This window comes from Danio rerio, chromosome 5 (genome assembly GCF_052040795.2).
Source record: "Danio rerio strain M-AB ecotype USA chromosome 5, GRCz13ab, whole genome shotgun sequence".
Lineage (NCBI taxonomy): Eukaryota > Metazoa > Chordata > Actinopteri > Cypriniformes > Danionidae > Danio > Danio rerio.
The window spans coordinates 3270001-3291554 of NC_141025.1; the positions used below are offsets into that span (position 1 = coordinate 3270001).

General features: G+C 36.1%; 1 protein-coding gene and 1 long non-coding RNA gene across 4 annotated transcripts in view; both read left to right on the top strand.

The window, feature by feature from the left end:
- hpda (4-hydroxyphenylpyruvate dioxygenase a) overlaps positions 1-21554 on the top strand; it is a 39020-nt gene that overhangs the window by 7586 nt on the left and 9880 nt on the right. For both annotated transcript variants that reach the window (XM_087251551.1, NM_201167.1), the window contains 7 exon segments: positions 8048-8152; positions 8980-9022; positions 10417-10499; positions 10924-11013; positions 11755-11861; positions 16209-16286; positions 17507-17669. In XM_087251551.1, the coding sequence (XP_087107677.1) occupies positions 8048-8152; positions 8980-9022; positions 10417-10499; positions 10924-11013; positions 11755-11861; positions 16209-16286; positions 17507-17669 (669 nt within the window).
- On the top strand, positions 2229-5031 carry LOC147843790 (uncharacterized). Of its 2 annotated transcripts, none has more exons than XR_015490812.2 (5): positions 2229-2281; positions 3001-3117; positions 3209-3250; positions 3573-3703; positions 4044-5031. It is a non-coding gene; the product is annotated as an uncharacterized LOC147843790 (long non-coding RNA). The 2 variants fall into 2 exon arrangements; XR_015490811.2 differs by having other exon boundaries at positions 3573-3659.

The following is a 21554-nucleotide window of genomic DNA, read 5'->3' on the forward strand; positions in this document are numbered from 1 at the left end:
TCCAAATATCTAAAACTCTTAAATCAAGAAGCATTTTCTAGACAAACAAAAAGTCTGTCTTGTTTTCAGAAATAATGAGTCAAAGTTAAGTGACTTTTTCCTTAAAACAAGCTAAATAATCTGCCAATGGGGTCTGCAAAATAATCTAGTTTTTCATTTGGACATATTATTTTGCTTACCCCATTGGCAGACTATTTAGCTTGTTTTAAGGAAAAACACTTAATTTTGAGCTTATTTCTGAAAACAAGACAAAATATTTTGCCTGTCTATACAGCAGAAATCAATACCGTGAAGTTCATCTAAGAGTGACGCAACTGTTGATCTGGAGAGTGAAGCAGGTTTACACATTAACACAGATCACTGCTGTTTTTGTGCCACTCAAATATTTCAGTTCACTGGTAAAAACATCTTGGGCTCTATTTTGACGATCCATGTGCAAAGCGCAGAGTGCAAAAGCATTAAGGCCATGTCAAAATCCACTTTTGCTATTTTAAGGATGGAAAAATCCACTTTGCGCTGTGACGCATGGTCTAACACGAGTGAACTTATTCTTTTAATGAGTTATAGATGTGTTTTGAGAACAAACTAATCAGAGTCTCATCTTGTATTCCTTTTAAGAGTCAGTTGCGTGGCGCCATAGCACATTTGCTATTTACATGATGGACTTTGTAAGTGGAGAAACTAAACGCTTCACTAGAGAGAAAACAGTTAAACAGAGCATCTGCAGCACGAGAATGAGAGTTGAGCCTCCTCATTATTAACTTTCACTTTCCCTCTCGTGGATAGGGAAACCTTGTACGCACAGACATCCATTACCCTATAAATAATTAATTTCATTTGTCAAGCGCAAAGATTTGTTTTAAAGGTATTTCTAAATTTAGTTCACATTTCGAACGAATAAATGAACAATAATAACGAAGTGTGCTCAAACAACCGAGTTATATCCAAACACATATGCTGCCCCATATGGTCTAAAACCTGACAGGTGGACAAATCTAAGCTTCATTTATTCATTCATTTTCTTGTCGGCTTAGTCCCTTTATTAATCCGGGGTCGCCACAGCGGAATGAACCACCAACTTATCCAGCAAGTTTTTACGGAGCGGATGCCCTTCCAGCCGCAACCCATCTCTGGGAAACATCCACACACACATTCACACACACACTCATACACTACGGACAATTTAGCCTACCCAATTCACCTGTACTGCATGTGTTTGGACTGTGGGGGAAACCGGAGCACCCGGAGGAAACCCACGCGAACGCAGAGAGAACATGCAAACTCCGGACAGAAACGCCAACTGAGGTGAGGTTCGAACCAGCGACCCAGCAACCTTCGTGCTGTGAGGCGACTGCCTCGCCCAAATCTAAGCTTGTTTTTAATAAAACAAAAATATGGATATAATAATTAATACTGCTAATAATAATAACATTATACAAAAGCTAATTGTTATGAATGAACTGAAAAAGCCCCCCGAGATGAAGAAGACATGAAGGCTTGGTTTTTCATATTTATGTAGGCTAGAAAATAATGATTTTTGTAATATTTTAATCCTTTAATTCTTTTTCATACACTGTTAGACATTTCTGTAAATTACACAGTTATTTACTGTATTTCACCCAGTGTAATACTGCAAATTCCTTTTATGGTAAATAACTGTATTTACCGTTGCATTATGGGAATTTAGTGTGACGTCGAACAACATATACAGCGATGTACTGTATTTGTAAAAATTCGTGTATTATACTGTATTTTCCACAACTGCTTCAACGCCACCTTGCGGCGATTCGACTACTCTGCACCACATTTTGCCTGAGGACCCTGGAGCAATTCTGGAGGACAATTTATTAGTGTGCCTGAAGAACATACTGGATTTAACAAACTTTACTCTGGTAAGCTGAGGCAGTGTTTCATTTTACAGAATGTTTTGTGGACGAGAATAGAACAAAGTAAAGTATAAAGTTGGCTATTATTATTTTCTCTGGCTTGGCGTTATTTCGCCCATTTGAGAAATATATCATCTATTAAGATGTTACCTTTATTTAATTTATTACATTAACACTACTATTACTTTAAATAAGACTGTTTATGACTATTAGCCATTGTTCTCGTCATATCTTTTTATTTATTTACATAGGAACCGGTGTTGCAGCGGGTTTTGGTTTAGGAGGGAACCAGAGGTATGCAGACAGTTTTGGAGGACACTTAGCTCGAGACAACGGTCCGGCAGAGAGTGTTTTCCCCCAGAAGAATATGAATGAAAGACCAACAAATAATCCAGGTAAAAGCGCGTCTGTCTGTGCTGACAACACTCGACATTGATTTGAGCACCTCTATTAGCATTTGTTTGCTCGGCAACATTGGCTGAAGCGATCTTAAAATGGTAATGTTAACTGTTAGCTAAACTGAGCTAAGTTTATACTGAATTGGACTCAAACTCATTTTAACGTGCAACGTTTAACTTATATTGATTTATACTATATATATTAGATGTTGTGAACTTATTTTTCTCTGGTTTAGAGTAACTTATAACGTTAGCTTGAGAAAATAACATCGCGACGTAACCTATAAGAACGTTAACGTAAATCTATAACGTTACAATATGCATAGAGGTAAAGTTGGTTTTATATTCGCACATTCGTTCATTTAGAAGACTATACTGTTTACCATGTTACTTTGAATATTCGATCAGAATTAGCATGCCAGTATGACTTGAAATCAACATTAACACTGTTTATTTGACCGTGAGCATGTTGTACTTTGATAGTCATTAACTTAGCTGCTAAAATGATTTCGCTATTTAGAGTTTGCAAATAATACTTTTATGAAATTATATTATTAAGGGGGAAGTCTGAATCTGCTAATATAAAACCAATTTTACCTCTATGCATTATGCTAATAACCACCTTTTTGCTATTTATTGTTTGCTAATTATTTTTTTATCACAACTCTTGACATTTGGTTTAACATAATTGTTACCATTATATTTTTTCTGTTTAGATATGGCACTGGCACAGCAGCAGGTTTTGTCTGAAGAAACAAACAGCATTTCAGAGGAACATCTTGATCAGCACAGCCTTATGCTTAAAAAATAAGCAAGACCAGTAAGCAACCAAGGTAAACAAATAAAAAAAAGTTGTGTGGAGGTTGTGGATTGTAGCATGGTATTCTTATCTGTATTTTTGGCTTTTTTATGGTCTCAATATAGAATACTGGGAGCCTGCCTGTGCAAACTGGACCTCATACAACAGTAAGTACTGTACATCTATTTGTTTCTCAATATATTAACGTTACTTTTAATACAAAATGTGTCACATATTTAGTTGCTAGCTAAATAAAAAAATCGTTTTCCCTTTTTTATTAAACCATTTAGTAGTTTTTTTTTTTCATCTTTGTTTATAATATTTTTGAGCAGATTGAGGTCTGTCATGGGTCAGACATTTCTAAATACATTAATTAGTATTGGGATACATGCATTTGTCTATGTATTAAATGTCTTTTTCCCCATTTCATGTTGCCTAAATATTTTGTAATAAATAAAATAATACATTTTTTTGTATAAATAATTCCAGAGGATGAAACAAAATGCACAGCAACAACCAGAGTGAGCCAGAAGATAGCAGGAGAAGTAGTGAAGAGAATGACAACCATGAACAACAGTGAGTTATCCTTCTTTCACCAGCTAACTGAGAACTTGGATTAGGTGAGACACTCTCAATAGTTTTATCAGTATTCAGTCAGTTTTAGTTTATTAGGAATACATAAAACAAATAGTCTAATCTGTCCTGCAGTGAATCAACCCATCACAAATGCTACAATGTTTTTGTAAAACCTTGTTAGGGAAAAAAATAAACAGGACATTCTGGTTAGTTATCTTTTAAACATGGTAGTGAGCAGGTTATGAGCAGGAGCCAGTTGCTCAGTACCAGCTGAAAACTAGCCCAACCTAGCTGCCATGCTTCAAAATAATTAACCAGTATATGATTTTTTTTTTTTAAACAAGCTTCTTCTATGCTTATGTTAGTCTGTTTGTCCTTATCCAGAGTTCTTCATAATCCTGGACTGGGCCAAATCCTGACCAGATGCTGTGGTGGTCATGGAGGAGTGAATCCTAAAAGACACACGTGATCAATGAGTTTCCGCATTGATCCAATGGGCCAGCCTGACCACCCGCTGGTGAACTTTCAAGCCTCTGGTGCCTAGGCTGCGGCCTTGCACAAGTTTGGCTAGAGGAGAACTGGTCGTGCCCAACTGAGCCTGGTATCTCTCAAGGGATTTTATTCTACACTTTCGTCAGTTGGTGAAGTTTGTTCCATGCCACTGGATCACTTGGCTACAATTGGTGGATCGGTGGATTTGCTCTTCAGTGTTTGGACTTTCAGCAGTGACATTTACTGCTTCAATTCTGAAAACTGGACTGAAGCAGCTTCAATTTATAAGAACTTCTATGTTAAGCTGCTTTGACATCATTGATCTACATTGTAAAAGTGCAATAGAAATAAAGATGAATTGCATTTGAACATGTGAATTCAGACCTTGTTGAGCATTTGACACCAGAACTAGTAATATTTTAAAGTTGGGTTGTTTCTGAGTCGGCTAATAGTTACAAATATTTATTTTTCCAACAATATGCAATTCAGAAGTTTAAATTTTTATTGTACATGTATGTTCTAGTGCTTTGTGTGATTTATTTATTTTTAATGTGTTGATTTTATTGCTTAATGTAATTTTCACACATTTTCTTTAAATGCTTTAAGCATTATTATTGTTTTAAAGAATGGAATATTTTGTAATTGTGTCTGGTTTAATGTCAGTAGTACTTAGTACAATTGGTTTTTTTTTTCTCAACAATATGCAGGTCAGACACTTAAATTAGTTTTGTACATGTATGTTAATGTGCTTTGTCATTTTCAATGTTTTTTTTTCTTAAAATAAAATATTTTGAATGATTGAAATGTAATGTTTTTACACATTTTTAAGCTTGTTTTAAGCATCTCCAATGTTTTAAATAAAGAGTGTTTATTTTGTTAATATTTTGTAATTGTGTCTTTTTTAGGTCTATAGTATTAAAATAATATTAATAAAATTATATTATAAAATATTTAGGACAAAATTAAAAGGTTTACAGTAGCTAACTGTTAACTTAGGTTTTTACAGTAGTTAACCATTTTCAGACACTACAGTAACATGCTGTAAACGGATTTACAGTTGTATACTGTAAATCTAAAATACAGTAACTTACTGGCAACAGTGTTGCCAGTAAGTTACTGTAAAAACCCTTTGAAATGTCTAACAGTGTATGTAAAGATATTTGTGTATTGCTGTACATCCTTTGCAATGTGGCGCAAGGCACGACGCAATTGTTGTTTGCTAGTTTCGATGTACATCCTTTGTCTAATCTAGTTTCTCAAAATAGCAACGCGCCAGCAATGTGCCTCAACACGCCTCCCTTTTTAGACCAGAACGCCTATGGGCGCACATATGACGGCAAATGCATTTGCTATTTAAACAGTGTGCTGCAAAACGCCAAAACGACTCTTGCGCTGAGCTGAAACTAGCAAACAACAATTGCGTCGTGCCTTGCGCCACATCGCACTAAGTGATACCTTATACAACTTTGTGTCTCTGTAAACCACATAAACCTTTTTTCTTTGTGTCTTCAATGTAATCTCAATATTATTGTGCTATATCCTATATATTTAAATATACGATCAGGCAATTTTGGCCCTAGTCACCTATGAAGTTACCGTACATCCTTTTGCAAAATATTTGGCACTTTTGTTAATATTTTTCAATGCACGTCCTAAAGAATGTCTATTGTTTTACTTAAATGGTGTGAAACTTTATCAAAACATAGTGATTAATTACTGATCAGATAGGATTTTAGTTGGAAAAGTTTGGTTTAGTTTTAGTTATGATCTTTCTTAAAACTGAATTGAGTTGAATACATTTTTTTAATTAAAATTAAAATGTACATTAAATACATTTTTTTGTAATAAATGTTTTAATTTATATTGTATTTCAGTTTAAGCGAGGTGCACAACTAACATGCTCTGCGCCGGACTTTAGACCGGCTTTGATCTGGTCTATTGAACTGTCTAATCTAGTTTCTCAAAATAACAACGCACCAGCAATGTGCCTCAACACGCCTCCCTTTTTAGACCAGAACGCCTATGGGCGCACATATGACGGCAAATGCATTTGCTATTTAAACAGTGTGCTGCAAACGCCAAAACGACTCCTGCGCTGAGCCGAAACTAGCAAACAACAATTGCGTCGTGCCTTGCGCCACATTGCGCCGTGTGTATGATAGGGCCCCTTAATTGACTTAACTTAAAATTGTAAGGCTACACTTGCTCCACAGCTTTTTTTGAGTTGATTCAACTGTTAACCCAAGTACAGTACACTGTAAAAACACCCCTAAATTAGCAGTTTTCCTTATTTTGTGCTTCATGTTTTTATTTTTCCTGATTTATTTATGCTTTTGAGTTGCATTAAGGGATCTTGATCTTTCCTCCAATGACTTTCAATCTTGAAAAGTATGTAAAGGTGACTTTGATTGACGTGTAATAGTGTGCAGTGCTCTATTGTCTGTGTTGGCGTTGTATATTACGCTACAAACACCTTGTAATAAACTGCAGCACATTGTCTGTTATTGTGCACACGTATTTCTCTACATTTCTTATTCATTATATTATTATTTTGAACCACTAAAAAGTCAATAAAAGTCACTTTGTTAAACTGTGGAGTGGAATTTTCAACATCAGAAGTGGACAGAGCAGAGATCAACATCCAATAATGCAATTCACAACCGGAAATACACACAAAACACTCACAAAATATGAAAACTGCTCATTAACAGGTAAGCTTTACAGTGTAGTTGATTCAATTTAGGTTGACTCAACTCAACTTAAGTTGCTTTATAATTTTAACTTGAGTCCATTTTATTTATTCCTAAATAAACATTAAGTTATTACTAGTGCTGGATTGAAAGATAAGTCATGATGATTAATCACATCCAAAATAAAAGTTTGTCTTGACGATATATATGTGTGTGTGTGTGTGTATAATATATATTTATTGTATATGTAATGCATACACATACATAAAAACAAAACTATACAAAAAAATGATTGGATAAATATTTAGATTTATATTTCATTTGTATCAGACACCGGTGCATTTTAGAAATATTGTCAATATTATAAATAATTTAACAAACTGTCCAATACCTAATTAAGTATTTATTCATTCATTTCTGTGATTTTAAATCACAGTTATATATTTTATACATGCAGTTAAAGTCAGAATTATTAGCCCCGTTTATTTTTTCCCCAATTTCTGTTTAACAGAGAGCAGATTTCCTCTGCACATTTCTGCATAACTCATCTCTAATAACTGATTTATTTTCTCTTTGTCATGATGACAGTAAATAATATTAGACTAGATATTCTTCAAGACACTTTTATACAGCTTAAAGTGACATTTAAAGGCTTCACTAGGTTAATTAGCGTAACTAGGCAGGTTAGGGCAAGTTATTGTATAATGATGGTTTGTTCTGTAGACTATCAAAAAAACTTGAGTCAATGTTTTATTTTAAGGACAAACTTGACTGAAATCTTTATATATTCTTCATTTAATCTTGTGTTTATGAGTGTGTTGTCCAGTGTTGGGTCACGTGACTTTTAAAAGTAATAAATTGCCAAGTCACGATTTGCATAGTAACTAAACGTGTATTTTTGTTATTTTTTTCTTTGTCACATTAAAGTAATGTGAAAATGTATGTTATTTCTGCTTTTGTTGTTTTGTTTAGGTTTTTTTGATGAAGACACTCCAAAAAGATTTATTTTTACTTGTTCAAACTACTTATTTAAAACGAGCTGAAACAACACAATTCTTGAGATTTCATTGGGACAACTTAATTTTCTTAAAGTTCAATGCACATAAATTTGTTAAAAGTGATAAGTTGATCGATTTGTGTTGGGATAACATGAATGAATTGTGTGAAACCCTGATTTTTTTTAACAGTGTAGTGTTTTCTGTGTAGGCTGCGGTGTTTTACTGTGATAAGTTTGGATTTGAGCCGCTGGCGTATAAAGGTCTGGAGACGGGCAGCAGAGAAGTGGTGTCTCATGCTGTCAAACAGGATAAGGTATATCGAGTATGCACACACAGAGACACACACACACACACACACTTCTATACATGGTTTACAGGGACACTCCATAGGCGTAATGTATTTTTTACAAAAATAAAACCGCTTATGATATAGCCCTACCCCTAAACCCAACCCTCACAGAAAAACTGTGGCAAAAGCTGAACAAAGACTTCGATAAATATGATTTGAGATATGGAGGACACGAAGTGTGACTCTGTAGACCCCCTTAATATAGTAAAACTAAGTCATAACTTATACAACTTTGTGTCTCTGTAAACCACATAAAACTTTTTTCTGTGTGTCTTCAATATAATCTCAATATTATTGTGCTATATCCTATATATTTAAATATATGATCAAGCAATTTTGGCCCTAGTCAACTATGAAGTTACCGTACATCCTTTTGCAAAATATTTGGCACTTTTGTTAATATTTTTCAATGCACGTCCTAAAGAATGTCTATTGTTTTACTTAAATGGTGTAAAACTTTATTAAAACATGGTAACATAGTGATTAATTACTGATCAGATAGGATTAGTTTAGTTTTAGTTATGATCTTTCTTAAAACTGAATTGAGTTGAATACATTTTTTTAATTAAAATAAAAATGTACATTAAATTAAAATTTTGTAATAAATGTTTTAATTTATATTGTATTTTATTACATTTTTTTGAAATGAGAAAATATAAAAACGCAATTATCGAATTAATTTAAGGGGAAAAAAGTCCAGTTCACACATTCATTTCAAAAAACCCTTGACAATCTTTTAATTTTATTGATTTTGCTGAAAAAATACCAAAGAGTATTTGTTGTTTTCGCAGATTATATTTGTCTTTGAATCTGCTCTCAACCCTGGAAATGAAGGTATGAACCATTTCATTTATTCTTAAATAAACATTAAGTTATTACTAGTGCTGGATTGAAAGATAAGTCATGATGATTAATCACATCCAAAATAAAAGTTTGTCTTGACGATATATATGTGTGTGTGTGTGTGTATAATATATATTTATTGTATATGTAATGCATACACATACATAAAAACAAAACTTTACAAAAAAATGATTGAATAAATATTTAGATTTATATTTCATTTGTATCAGACACCTGTGCATTTTATATAAATATTGTCAATATTATAAATAATTTAACAAACTGTCCAGTACCTAATTAAGTATTTATTCATTCGTTTCTGTGATTTTAAATCACAGTTATATATTTTATATATGCAGTTAAAGTCAGAATTATTAGCCCCCTGTTTATTTTTTCCCCAATTTCTGTTTAACAGAGAGCAGATTTCCTCTGCACATTTCTGCATAACTCATCTCTAATAACAGATTTATTTTATCTTTGTCATGATGACAGTAAATAATATTAAACTAGATATTCTTCAAGACACTTCTATACAGATTAAAGTGACATTTAAAGGCTTCACTAGGTTAATTAGGGTAACTAGGCAGGTTAGGGTAATTAGGCAAGCTATTGTATAATGATGGTTTGTTCTGTAGACTATCGAGAAAAAATATAGCTTAAAGGGGCTAAAAATATTGACCTTAAAATGGTGTTTAAAAAATTTAAAACTGCTTTTATTCTTGCCGAAATAAAACAAATAAGACTTTCTCCAGAAGAAAAAATATTATCAGACATACTGTGAACATTTCCTGAAAATTCAAAGGAGGGCGAATAATTCTGACATCAACTATAACTATATTTTTATATATTTAAGAAACTACAAAACTTATTAATTATGTTAGATTTTTATAGTGTTTTTGGATTTTTTGTTCTCCCTGGGTGTCGCAATAATGTTTTCTTTCAGCATTACATCTAGTGATGGTTTGATTGACAAAAGAAACTGAACTGATTTTCTTAAATATAAGCATGCATGTGTGTATTTATATATACATACTAAGTATACACAGCACACACACACACACACACACACACACACACACACACACACACACACACACATATTATGTCAAAACAAACGCTATGAGTCATTTATTAAGCATTAGCAAATAGTTAATAACTCTGCATTAACAGATGTTAGTTAGCGGTTTATAATAATTGTGTTTTCATACTTTGTTATTGATTAATTTCTCATTACTAAATTAAGTATTGCATTATTTACAAAGCAGTTATTTATAGAACAGCTAATTAACTATTTGCTAATGATAAATAATGCAGTTATTATAAAGTGTTACCAAGTTATAAACAGAATATTACAATGCGAATTTAATAAATATCATCCTGTTCAGAAATGGGGGAGCATATGATAAAACATGGAGACGGAGTCAAAGATGTGGCGTTTCTGGTGGAGGACTGTGACTTTCTAGTCAAGGTAAACTCATGTAATTCATTCATTTTCCTTTGGCATAGTCCCTTATTTATCAGTGGTCACCACAGCGGAATGAACCGCCAACTATTCCAGCATATGGTTTACGCAGCCGATGCCCTACTACAGCCAATTTAGTTAATCAGTTCCCCTATAGCGCATGTGTTTGGACTGTGGGGGAAACCGGAGCACCCAGAGGAAACCCGCACCAACATGAGGAGAACATGCAAACTCCACACAGACATGCCAATTGACCCAGCCGGAACTCGAACCAGCAACCTTCTTGTTGTGAAGCCACATTGCTAACCACTGAGCCAACGTGTGGCCCGTGGTGAACGCAACATCAGCTAATATATAATCCCTCAGACTGACCTGGTTTGGCTTGAAGGGACTTTGGAATAAACATGTGTGTGTGTTTGTGTGTTTGCAGAAAGCTAAAGAGCGTGGTGCGGCGGTGCTGAAAGAGCCATGGGTGGAGCAGGACGCTGGCGGAAAAGTCAAATACGCCATAGTTCAGACGGTAAGAAACACACCGCTCAACACAGGTTTAATTTAATTTAATTTAATTTAATTTTATAATTGAATTGAATTGAATTTAGTTTGTTTACTTGTTTACCTAATGACTTTATAATTTTTATTTATTTATTTACTCACTGGCTGTCCTAATTAATGAATTAATTAATTTACTAATTAATTTATTTACTTGTTTATTCACTTTCATATTTACTTACTGACTGTTTTACTTTATTATATTCATGCATTTGCTTACTTATTTACCTACTGTCTGATTGACTTTATTTATAATATATATAATAATAATTAATAAATGATTATGTAATATAATATATAACATAATATAATAATTCTTGTATTATTGTATGCTTATATTTGTCTGCACAAATTTTATTAATATTGTCATATCTTATAAATTATTATTATATATCATATATAAGACAATTATTATTATAATATAATGTCATATATTGTTTTTATTGTTAAATATGCTTGCATATGCTTGAATTATCATGAATTATGACAGGCGTTGCTAATACATTTGTTCTAGCAAACAAAACATTCACCAATAAGTTCTTTTATTAAGTAAGTACATTCAAAATCAAGTCATTTTGTACTTTGAGTCAAGAAAAAATGAAAAGGAAGACTTCATACTTCCACTGGAGTAATATTAGTTTGGGATATCTGTACTTGTACTCACGTCCCCGATTTGTGTACTTAATAATCATATTGACATCATGTTTTACAGTATGGAGACACGACACACACGTTTGTGGAGTACTTGGGGCCGTATAAAGGCCTGTTTCTGCCAGGATATAAAGAGCCGCTGTTCAGAGACCCTCTCTTACCAAAACTGTGAGTCTCAAACCTGCAGAATATCATATATATTCATTACCTTCATCACTGTCCACAAGAAACATGAATATTTTTACATCAAGATTCGTTTATTGAAGAAGCAATTTACTCTTAATGCATTCAAAATCAGCACATTTACATTTCAAAGAATCATTATTTTATAAAACAGTCATAGCTTCATATTTTTTCATTAATGGGAGACAAATTTTTTGCCTCTTTTTATTTTTAAAAAATACAGATTATTTAAAATGTCAAATTACACTCTAAAAAGCTTCTGTACCTTTTAATAATAATATTGATACATTTTATTTTCAATTTCATTGTTAAGTATATCATATGATCTGAGTTTTAGTGCCTTAGCAATGAACGGAATTCATTTAAAATCCTAAATAATAATTTGCGATTGCTCAAAAACAACATAAACGTGACTCTGAAAGGTGACAAAATAAATAAATTTAACTTGAACAAATATTCACATGCAAATAAAAATGATGATTATGATCTATCATGATATAACTATGAAGATCACTAATATATCTTCACACATACTTGGGGCAAAAATGATCTGAACACAAAAAGTGTGTGTGTTTAAAAATTGACATGTTTCTTAAAATATTATTTCTTATGAAAACCCGTTATAAGGATTTTGTTGACTTAACAAAAACTTTTTTTTTGTATTTTTTTTTACCATTATTTTTTATCATAACCAGGTCAAAAGAGAAATGTACAATATAGGATTACGTTGTTTAAAATATTAAGTGTGAAAATTTTATCAAAATGAAGTGGGTCACATTATGTCATTTTAAATATATATATATATATATATATATATATATATATATATATACAGTATATATATATATATATATATATATATATATATATATATATATATATAAATACATTCATTCATTCATTTTCTTTTTGGCTTAGTCTCCTTTATTAATCTGGGGTCGCCACGCTGGAACAGACTGCAAACTTATCCAGCATATGTTTTACGCAGCAGATGCCCTTCCAGCTGCAACCCATCACTGAGAAACACCTATACACTTCCATTTACACTCATACACTACGGACAATTTAGCTTACCCAATTCACCTATAGCGCATGTGTTTGGACTTGGCAAACATGGGGAGAACATGCAAAGTCCACACAGAAATGCCAGCTGACCCAGGCGAGGCTCAAACCAGTGACCTTCTTACTGTGAGGCGAGAGCGCTACCGACTGTGCCATCTTGCTGCCCATATATATATATATATATATATATATATATATATATATATATATATATATATATATATATATATATATATATATATATATATATATATATATATATATATATATATATATATATATATATATATATACATACATACAGTTGAAGTCAGAATTATTAGCCCCCGTTTATTTTTTTCCCCAATTTCTGTTTAACGAAGTTTTTTTTTTCAATTTTATAATCATTATAGTTTTAATAACTCATTTTCAATAGCTCATAACTTATTTCTTTTATCTTTGTCATGATGACAGTAAATAATATTAGACTAGATATTCTTCAAGACACTTCTTTACAGCTTAAAGTGACATTTAAAGGCTTAGGTTAATTAGGTTAACTAGGCAGGTTAGGGTAATTAGGCAAGTTAATGTCGATGGTTTGTTCTGTGAAACTGTTGTGCTTTTATTCTAGCCAAAATAAAACAAGCCTTTCTTCAGAAAAACAAATATTATCAGACATACTGTGAAAATTTCCTGAATCTGTTCAACATAATTTGGGAAATATTTGAAAAGAATTCAAAGGGGGGCGAATAATTCTGACTTCAACTGTATATACATATATAAAATGACATAATTTACATATTAACATACGCCCTAGATATTAAATAATCTTATCCATTCTGCATTACTTAAAAAAAAAAAAAAAAAAGAGTAAATTGTATGTAAAATGAGCTGAAACTACACAATTCTTCAGACATTTTGGGTTAGGGTCCACTTAAATGTGTTACGTCAACGTAATCGATTTAAGTTGGGACATCATGAATGAATTGTGTGGAACTCTGCATTTTTTAGAGTGTATGAGGGCTAAGATATTAAGTCTGAACACTGTATCAAAATAAAGGCTGATTTATACTTCTGCATCCAGCGCACGCATATAGTCCGGCGCAGCCTTCATGTGGTCAGACTCCTCATCATGACTGACGTCAATGCTGACGCACACCTCTCAAAAAATGTAACTACACATCCCAACAAAGCATAGTGCAAGCTATGTGATTAGTCGGCTTAGTAGTGTTGACAAACGTGGGCGATGCGGAGAGCTGCGAGTCCGATGGAGCGAGTGTTTACAAGTGTCACGTGAAGGAGCTCCAGATGGAGACGTCTGTTTTGTCTTTACCTTATGATTAAACTTCATAAAGTAATGCCAGCTTCTGCCTCAGAATGCGCTAGTTTGAGCTTCTTTCAGAACTACTTCAGCGTTTGGAAAAAAAGTAAACACCCAAGAAAAAACTCGACACAGGGGAACATAAAAACCTACTGCCAGGGGTCAGTTCTTCGTACCTTGCTTAAATGATCTAAGATGATTTGACAGATCCTGGATCTCTTATTCTTGATAACTGACTGGTTCTTCAAACAAGTTCGTGAATCAGATTAGAATGTTTGGATGAACTGATCTGAGATCGCTGCGTGTGTTGTGAAGGGCAGATCTACCGATCCTCGAAATCATGATCAGCAATGCAGTGATTGGCTGACGGCACAGCTGCGTAATGACATCATCAGATTAATAATCAATTATGTATGTGAGATAAAATTACATAAAATTAGCAGTAAACGGTTTGTCAAATATGACACGCAATAACTTTACACATTTGTTGTGGGCTGCAGGTTTTACACTTACATGTGCCAAGAGTATTTAGCGATTTATTTAGTTTTACAGATAGAGCAAAACAATTTTTTATTATAGTAGTCGTAGTAGTAGCTGGCTTCCTAATTGGTGTAAAGAATAACTGGATGTTTAAATTAATTTAGCATCACAAAAGCATTTTGATATTGATAAAGGCGTCTGCAACATTTGTGAAGCATCGAATCACCGTCATGTTGGCTGTCATTTTCATGACTGCATAAATGTATTATTCCTTAAAAAAAGGCGCATATTGTGCATGTCTATCGTCATATACAAATTGTACTTTCGCTCTTGGATAGGGAAACCTTTACGCACAGACATCAATTAGCCTATAAATAATTAATTTTGTTTGTTAAGCGCAAATATTCGTTTCAAAACTATTTCTAAATTCAGCTCTAATTTCCAGCAAACGAATAAATGAACAATAATAGCAAAATGTGCTCAAAAACCTGAGTTATATCCTAAAACACATGCTGAGCCACATATAGTCTAAAACCTGCAGGTGGGCAAATCTAAGCTTGTTTTTAATAAAACAGATATAAATATGGATATAATAAATAATACTGCTAATAATAATAACATTATACAAAAGCAAATTGTTATGAATGAACTGAAAAAGCCTCCCGAGATGAAGAAGACATAAAAGCAGTGATTTTTCATATTTATGTAGGCTAGAAAATAATATGTTTTGTAATATTTTAATCCTTTATATTTATATCCTATATATATTCTTATTATATCCTATATATATCCTTAATATTTAATGTTTTTCATATGTAAAGATATTTGCCTATTGCTCTCTTGTGTGTATTAAGCAGTGTGTAAGCGAGGTGCAACTCTGCGCCGGAGTTTAGACCGGGTTTGTTTTGGTCTAATGAAAAATCTATTATAGTTTCTCAAAATAGCAACGCGCCAGCGGTCCGCCTCAGAACACCTTCCTTTTTAGACCAGAACGCCTATGGCCGCACAAATGAGCGCTAATGCATTTGCTATATAAACAGCGTAGCGCAACGCCTCAAAATTACTCTTGCGCCAAGCTGAAACTACCAAAAGACTATTGTGCCGCGCCTTGCGCCACACTGCGCCGGGTGTATGATAGGGCCCCATGTGACAACAGTGCCACTCCCACCTGCTGGTAGAAACAGGTACTGCCGAACAGCTGACTATTTAATCACCCGACACAAACACTGCGTTAAGTGGAATGCGCGTGATGTATGTACTAATTTTAAGTACTTAGATAACAAAATAAAACCTATTTTTATTTAAGTGCAACATATTCCAAAAGATCAGGGGCTTTTGACAACACATCAGGGGCTTAAGCCCCCAAAGCCCCCCCCCCCACCCCCCCCCCCTCGCAACGCCACTGTGACTGATGCCATTTCAACACAAGAATGCTGGAAATCATGTTGAAACGTGACACTTGACACAAACCTGCTTTTCTTACTCAACAGGCCGTCGGGACATTTAAGCTTCATCGACCACATTGTGGGAAACCAGCCAGATGATGAAATGGTGCCCGTTTCGGACTGGTGAGGGGTCATCCATCTGAACGAGCGATCAATAAGACAAACTCCAGGAGCTGTTGACAGAAACACACACACACACACACAAACACACATTCACAAGCATGCTTACACATACACAAGCGCACACACACACACACACACACACAAACACACATTCACAAGCATGCTTACACATACACAAGCGCACACACACACACACACACACACACACACACACACACACACACACACACACACACACACACACACACACACACACACGCACACACACACGCACACACACACACGCACACGCACACACACACAGCCAAAAATATTCTAAAAAAATTCTAAACCACCAGCTTTCAATATTATGTGATTAATTTTTGAACTTTTCTGATTATATTTACACTTTTGGATCGTATTATAGGATCTTGATCTTTCATTTAACAACTTTTAACCTTGACAAAGTTTAAAAAGGGACTTTTATTAAAATTTTAAATAGTTTGCAGTGCTCTATTGTCTGTGTTGGTGTTGTAAATTACATAACAAAACACCTTGTAATAAACCGCAGCACATTTTCCGATATTCTACACAGTTATTCCTCTAGATATTATTTCTTATACATTATATTATTACTAAAATGTCAATAGAAGTCACTTTGTTTTACTGTAGAGTTGAATTTTCAACATCAAAAGTGGACAGAGCTGAGATCAACAATACATAAGACTGAGCCAGGTTGTTAGGTGGTCTAGCAGGTTGATTGGTGAATCACAGCCGAGTATTAAATCCCTGTATAGTAGGCAGCTTTACGGATTGCCCAGAACATTAGTAGCTGTAGCTCTCATCCTCTGTCTGAGGAGTTTATCCTGCTCCCTTCAGGTCGAAGGTTTCAGATGCTTTTTCGTAGGACAAAACGGTTCAGGAGTAGCTTTGTCCCATCATCTATTGTCGCTCTGAATAGATTGTAATTTTTTATAAGGTATAATTTGTATGTGTATATGTGTGGTTTAGTTGTTTGTATCAAATGCCAAACTTTGCTGCAAATAGAATCTACCTACGGGTACTAATAAAGTCAACTAACTAACATAATGCAATTCACAAGCGGAAATAAATAAAACAAGACGACATTTTTCGTTTCTCTTAAAAAAATGTAGAAAATTGTTCAATATTTGGACTAGAAACAACAAAAACTCTAAGTAAGAGAAGTATTTTACGCACCCGTCTGTGTTTTTTTTCTGCAGGTATCAGAAGTGTCTGCTGTTCCACCGGTTCTGGTCTATCGATGATAAGCAGATCCACACTGAGTACAGCGCGCTTCGCTCAATCGTCGTCACTAATTATGAAGAAACCATCAAGATGCCCATTAATGAACCTGCCATGGGCAAGAAGAAATCACAGATCCAGGTGCAGCACATCATAATCTCTACTGCATGCATATACTGTGCTCAACGTAAATGAGTTCACCCCTCACAGATCTCTCTTACAATGAATATTTTCCACAGAATGCTTTACAGGAATATATTTGTGCACATACATTAGATTAGTCAGTACCAAAGCCAAAACTGATGAACTAATCTAACAAAAAAATCAAGAGAAGCAAACACATTCAGTTGAAATTTTGTAGTTGCTTTTATTCTTTAACTTGCTAATTTGCACCAAAAAATTACACTCCATATTCACTGAGAAATGGATAAAATTATTCTTTTTCAAAAGGGGGTGTGCTCATTTATGCTGAGCGCTGTATGTTGTTGTATACTATATACAATGTAATATATAATACAGTTGAAGCCAAAATTATTCACCCTCCTGTAAATTCTGTTTCTTTTTATCAAAGATTTCCTAAATAATGAGTTTTTCCAGTGTTTCCCATAATATTTTTTCTTCTGGAGAAAGTCTCAGTGGCTGACGCTGCTGTCTCGCAGCATGGGTCAACTTCTAATTGAGCTAGTCGGTACTCTCTGCGCGGAGTTTACATGTTCTCGCCGTGTTTGAGTGGGTTTTCCCCGGTTTCCTTCCCACAGTCTAAAAACTATGTGACATAAGCGCAGGGCCGGAGTGGGACACCTTTTCAGCTCTGGAGTTTCAAGCCTCAGACCGGCCCACCTCAGTTCACCACTGACTATATTAAAATAAGTAAATAAATAAATATTTCCAAATCAGTTTCTAATGACACTATCACGTCTTTTTTTTTTTTTTTTTGAGAAAACAGCTGCTTTAGAACTTCAAATGTTCAACAATCCTAACAGTATTATATGTCTTATTAATAAAAATGAAAACACTAAGTTACTCTAACGAGGATCGAACCCGGGTCCGCTGCGTCTTAACCTAACGTGCTATAATAATGAATAAAAAGGCTGTGGTCAAGTAAATAAATAAATTTAAAAAGTGTGATTGCTGAGAGCAACAGATTCTGGAGCTAGGGACACCGGCCCTCGCGGCCAAAAAACGGACCGGCCCACCGGGAATTCTCCCGGTCCTCCCGATTAGCCAATCCGGGCCTGCATAAGCGAATCGTAAAAACAGTCACAAGCACTTAACACATACATACTAAATCAATTCTTATAGAACCACCTTATTAAGCAAAGTATAGGTAAAAAATGTACTGGGAAATATCTGATCTCATATCCCTCCTAATGCTCATTGACCAGGTGGGAACCTTGGGCTCATCTATCTCTGAGCTCCGGGTTCTCTCCCGGGACAGCATGCCAAACCTGCTATTATAGTCAAGCATTATCTAAGTGGGAACTCTTGAAACCTAGTTAAGCCTTTAAATGTCACTTTAAGCTGTATAGAAGTGTCTTGAAGAATATGTAGTCAAATATTATGTACTGTCATCATGACAGAGAGAAAAGAAAACTGTTATTAAAAATGAGTTATTAAAACCAGAAATGTGCTGAATAGTGTTTCAAACTAAAAATGTGTTGAATAAACAGAAATTGTGGAAAAACAGGGTGACGCATTGGCGCAGTGGGTAGCATGTTCGTCTCACAGCAAGAAGGTTACTGGTTCGAGCCTCTGCTGGGTTAGTTAGCATTTCTGTGTGAAGTTTGCATGTTCTCCTTGTGTTGGCGTGGGTTTCCTCCGGGTGCTCCGGTTTCCCACACAGTCCAAACACATGCACTATAGCTGATTTGGGTATGCTAAAATTAGCTGTAGCCTATGAGTTTGTGCGTGAATGAGTGTGTATGGATGTTTCCCAGTGCTGGGTTGCGGCTGGAAGGGCATCCGTTGTGTAAAACATATGCTGGATAAGTTGGTGGCTCATACCGCTGTGGCAACCCCAGACCCCAGGGACTAAAGCCTGCTTTATACTTCAGCATCAAGTGACCGGCGTAACCAACGGCGCATGCAACGCCCGTAGCTGTGCATTTATACTTCTGCGCGCTGTCTCTGTTGGTCTGCATTAACACTTCTAAAACGCTAGTTAGCAGTGAGGTGTAAATGTTCCTCTGTGTCGAGTTTCTTCGCCTGTGTTTTGGTCTTTCTGAACACTTCCGGGATGTACAAGTGACTCAAACTCGCTCATTTTGAGGCAACAACCGGCGGACGTGCAGCAGCTTTAACTATGAGGTAAACACAAAACAAAACTTTCCATCAGGAGCTCCTTCACGGGACTCCACACTTGTAAACAGTCGCTCCATTGGGCTGGCGCCGCTCGTGCCAAGTGGTGCTCACTGCAGAGCCATTTGGGCAGAGCTGAGCTCCAGCGAGGGGGAGCTTGAGCTCCTCCTTTCTTGCACTTCTTCTACGAGTGACGTCACTGGGGGTTGGGGTTAGGGGTTGGTGTACGCATTAAAACAGCTTATAGGAGGAGGAGCGAGAGCTCAAGCTGCCCCTCGCTGGAGCTCAGCTCTGCTCAAATGGCTCTGCAGCGAGCAGTGTCTCACTCGCACATCTCTCGGTCCCGCCCAGACTCGTCAGCGCTACCAAGCCGACCAATCACAGAGCTTTCGCTACGCATCGTTGCGATGTGTAGTTACATTTTTTGAGTGGTGCACCTCAGCAATGCCTACAGCCACGGCGAAGGTCTGTGCGTCAGCACCGTAGCATACGCGTGCGTTTGACGCAGAAGTATAAATCAGCCTTAAGCCTGGTTTATGCTTCTACGTCAAGTGACCGGCGTAACCCACGGCGCATGCAACGTGCGTGGCTGTGCATTTATACTTCTGCGTGCTGTCTCTGTCGGTCTGCATTAACACTTCTGAAACGCTAGTTAGCAGTGAGGTGTAAATGTTCCTCTGTGTCGAGTTTCTTCGCTGCTGTTTTGCTTTTCCTGAACACTTCCGGGATGTACAAGTGGCTCAAACTCGCTCATTTTGAGGCAGGAACCGGCGGACGTGCAGCAGCTTTAACTATGAGATAAACACAGAACAAAACTTTCCATCTGGAGCTCCTTCACGGGACTCCACACTTGTAAACAGTCGCTCCATTGGGCTGGCGCCGCTCGTGCCAAGTGGTGCTCACTGCAGAGCCATTTGGGCAGAGCTGAGCTCCAGCGAGGGGGAGCTTGAGCTTCTCCTTTCTTGCACTTCTTTTATGAGTGACGTCACTGGGGGTCGGGGTTAGGGGTTGGTGTACGCATTAAAACAGCTTATAGGAGGAGGAGCGAGAGCTCAAGCTCCCCCTCGCTGGAGCTCAGCTCTGCTCAAATGGCTCTGCAGCGAGCAGTGTCTCGCTCGCGCGGCTCTCGGTCCCGCCCAGACTCGTCAGCGCTACCAAGCCGACCAATCACAGAGCATTCGCTACGCATCATTGCGATGTGTAGTTATATTTTTTGAGAGGTGCACCTCAGCAATGCCGACGGCCACGGCGAAGGGCTGTGCGTCAGCACCGTAGCATAAGCGTGCATTTGACGCAGAAGTATAAATCAGCCTTAAGCCTGGTTTATGCTTCTACGTCAAGTGACCGGCGTAACCCACGGCGCATGCAACGCCCGTAGCTGTGCATTTATACTTCTGCGCACTGTCTCTGTTGGTCTGCATTAACACTTTCGAAACGCTAGTTGGCAGTGAGGTGTAAATGTTCCTCTGTGTCGAGTTTCTTCTCTGCTGTTTTGCTTTTCCTGAACACTTCCGGGATGTACAAGTGGCTCAAACTCGCTCATTTTGAGGCAGGAACCGGCAGATGTGCAGCAACTTTAACTATGAGGTAAACACACAACAAAACTTTCCATCTGGAGCTCCTTCACGGGACTCCACACTTGTAAACAATCGCTCCATTGGGTTCGCGCCATTCGCCGACTCGTCAACGCTACCAAGCCGACCAATCACAGAGCTTGCGCTACGCGTT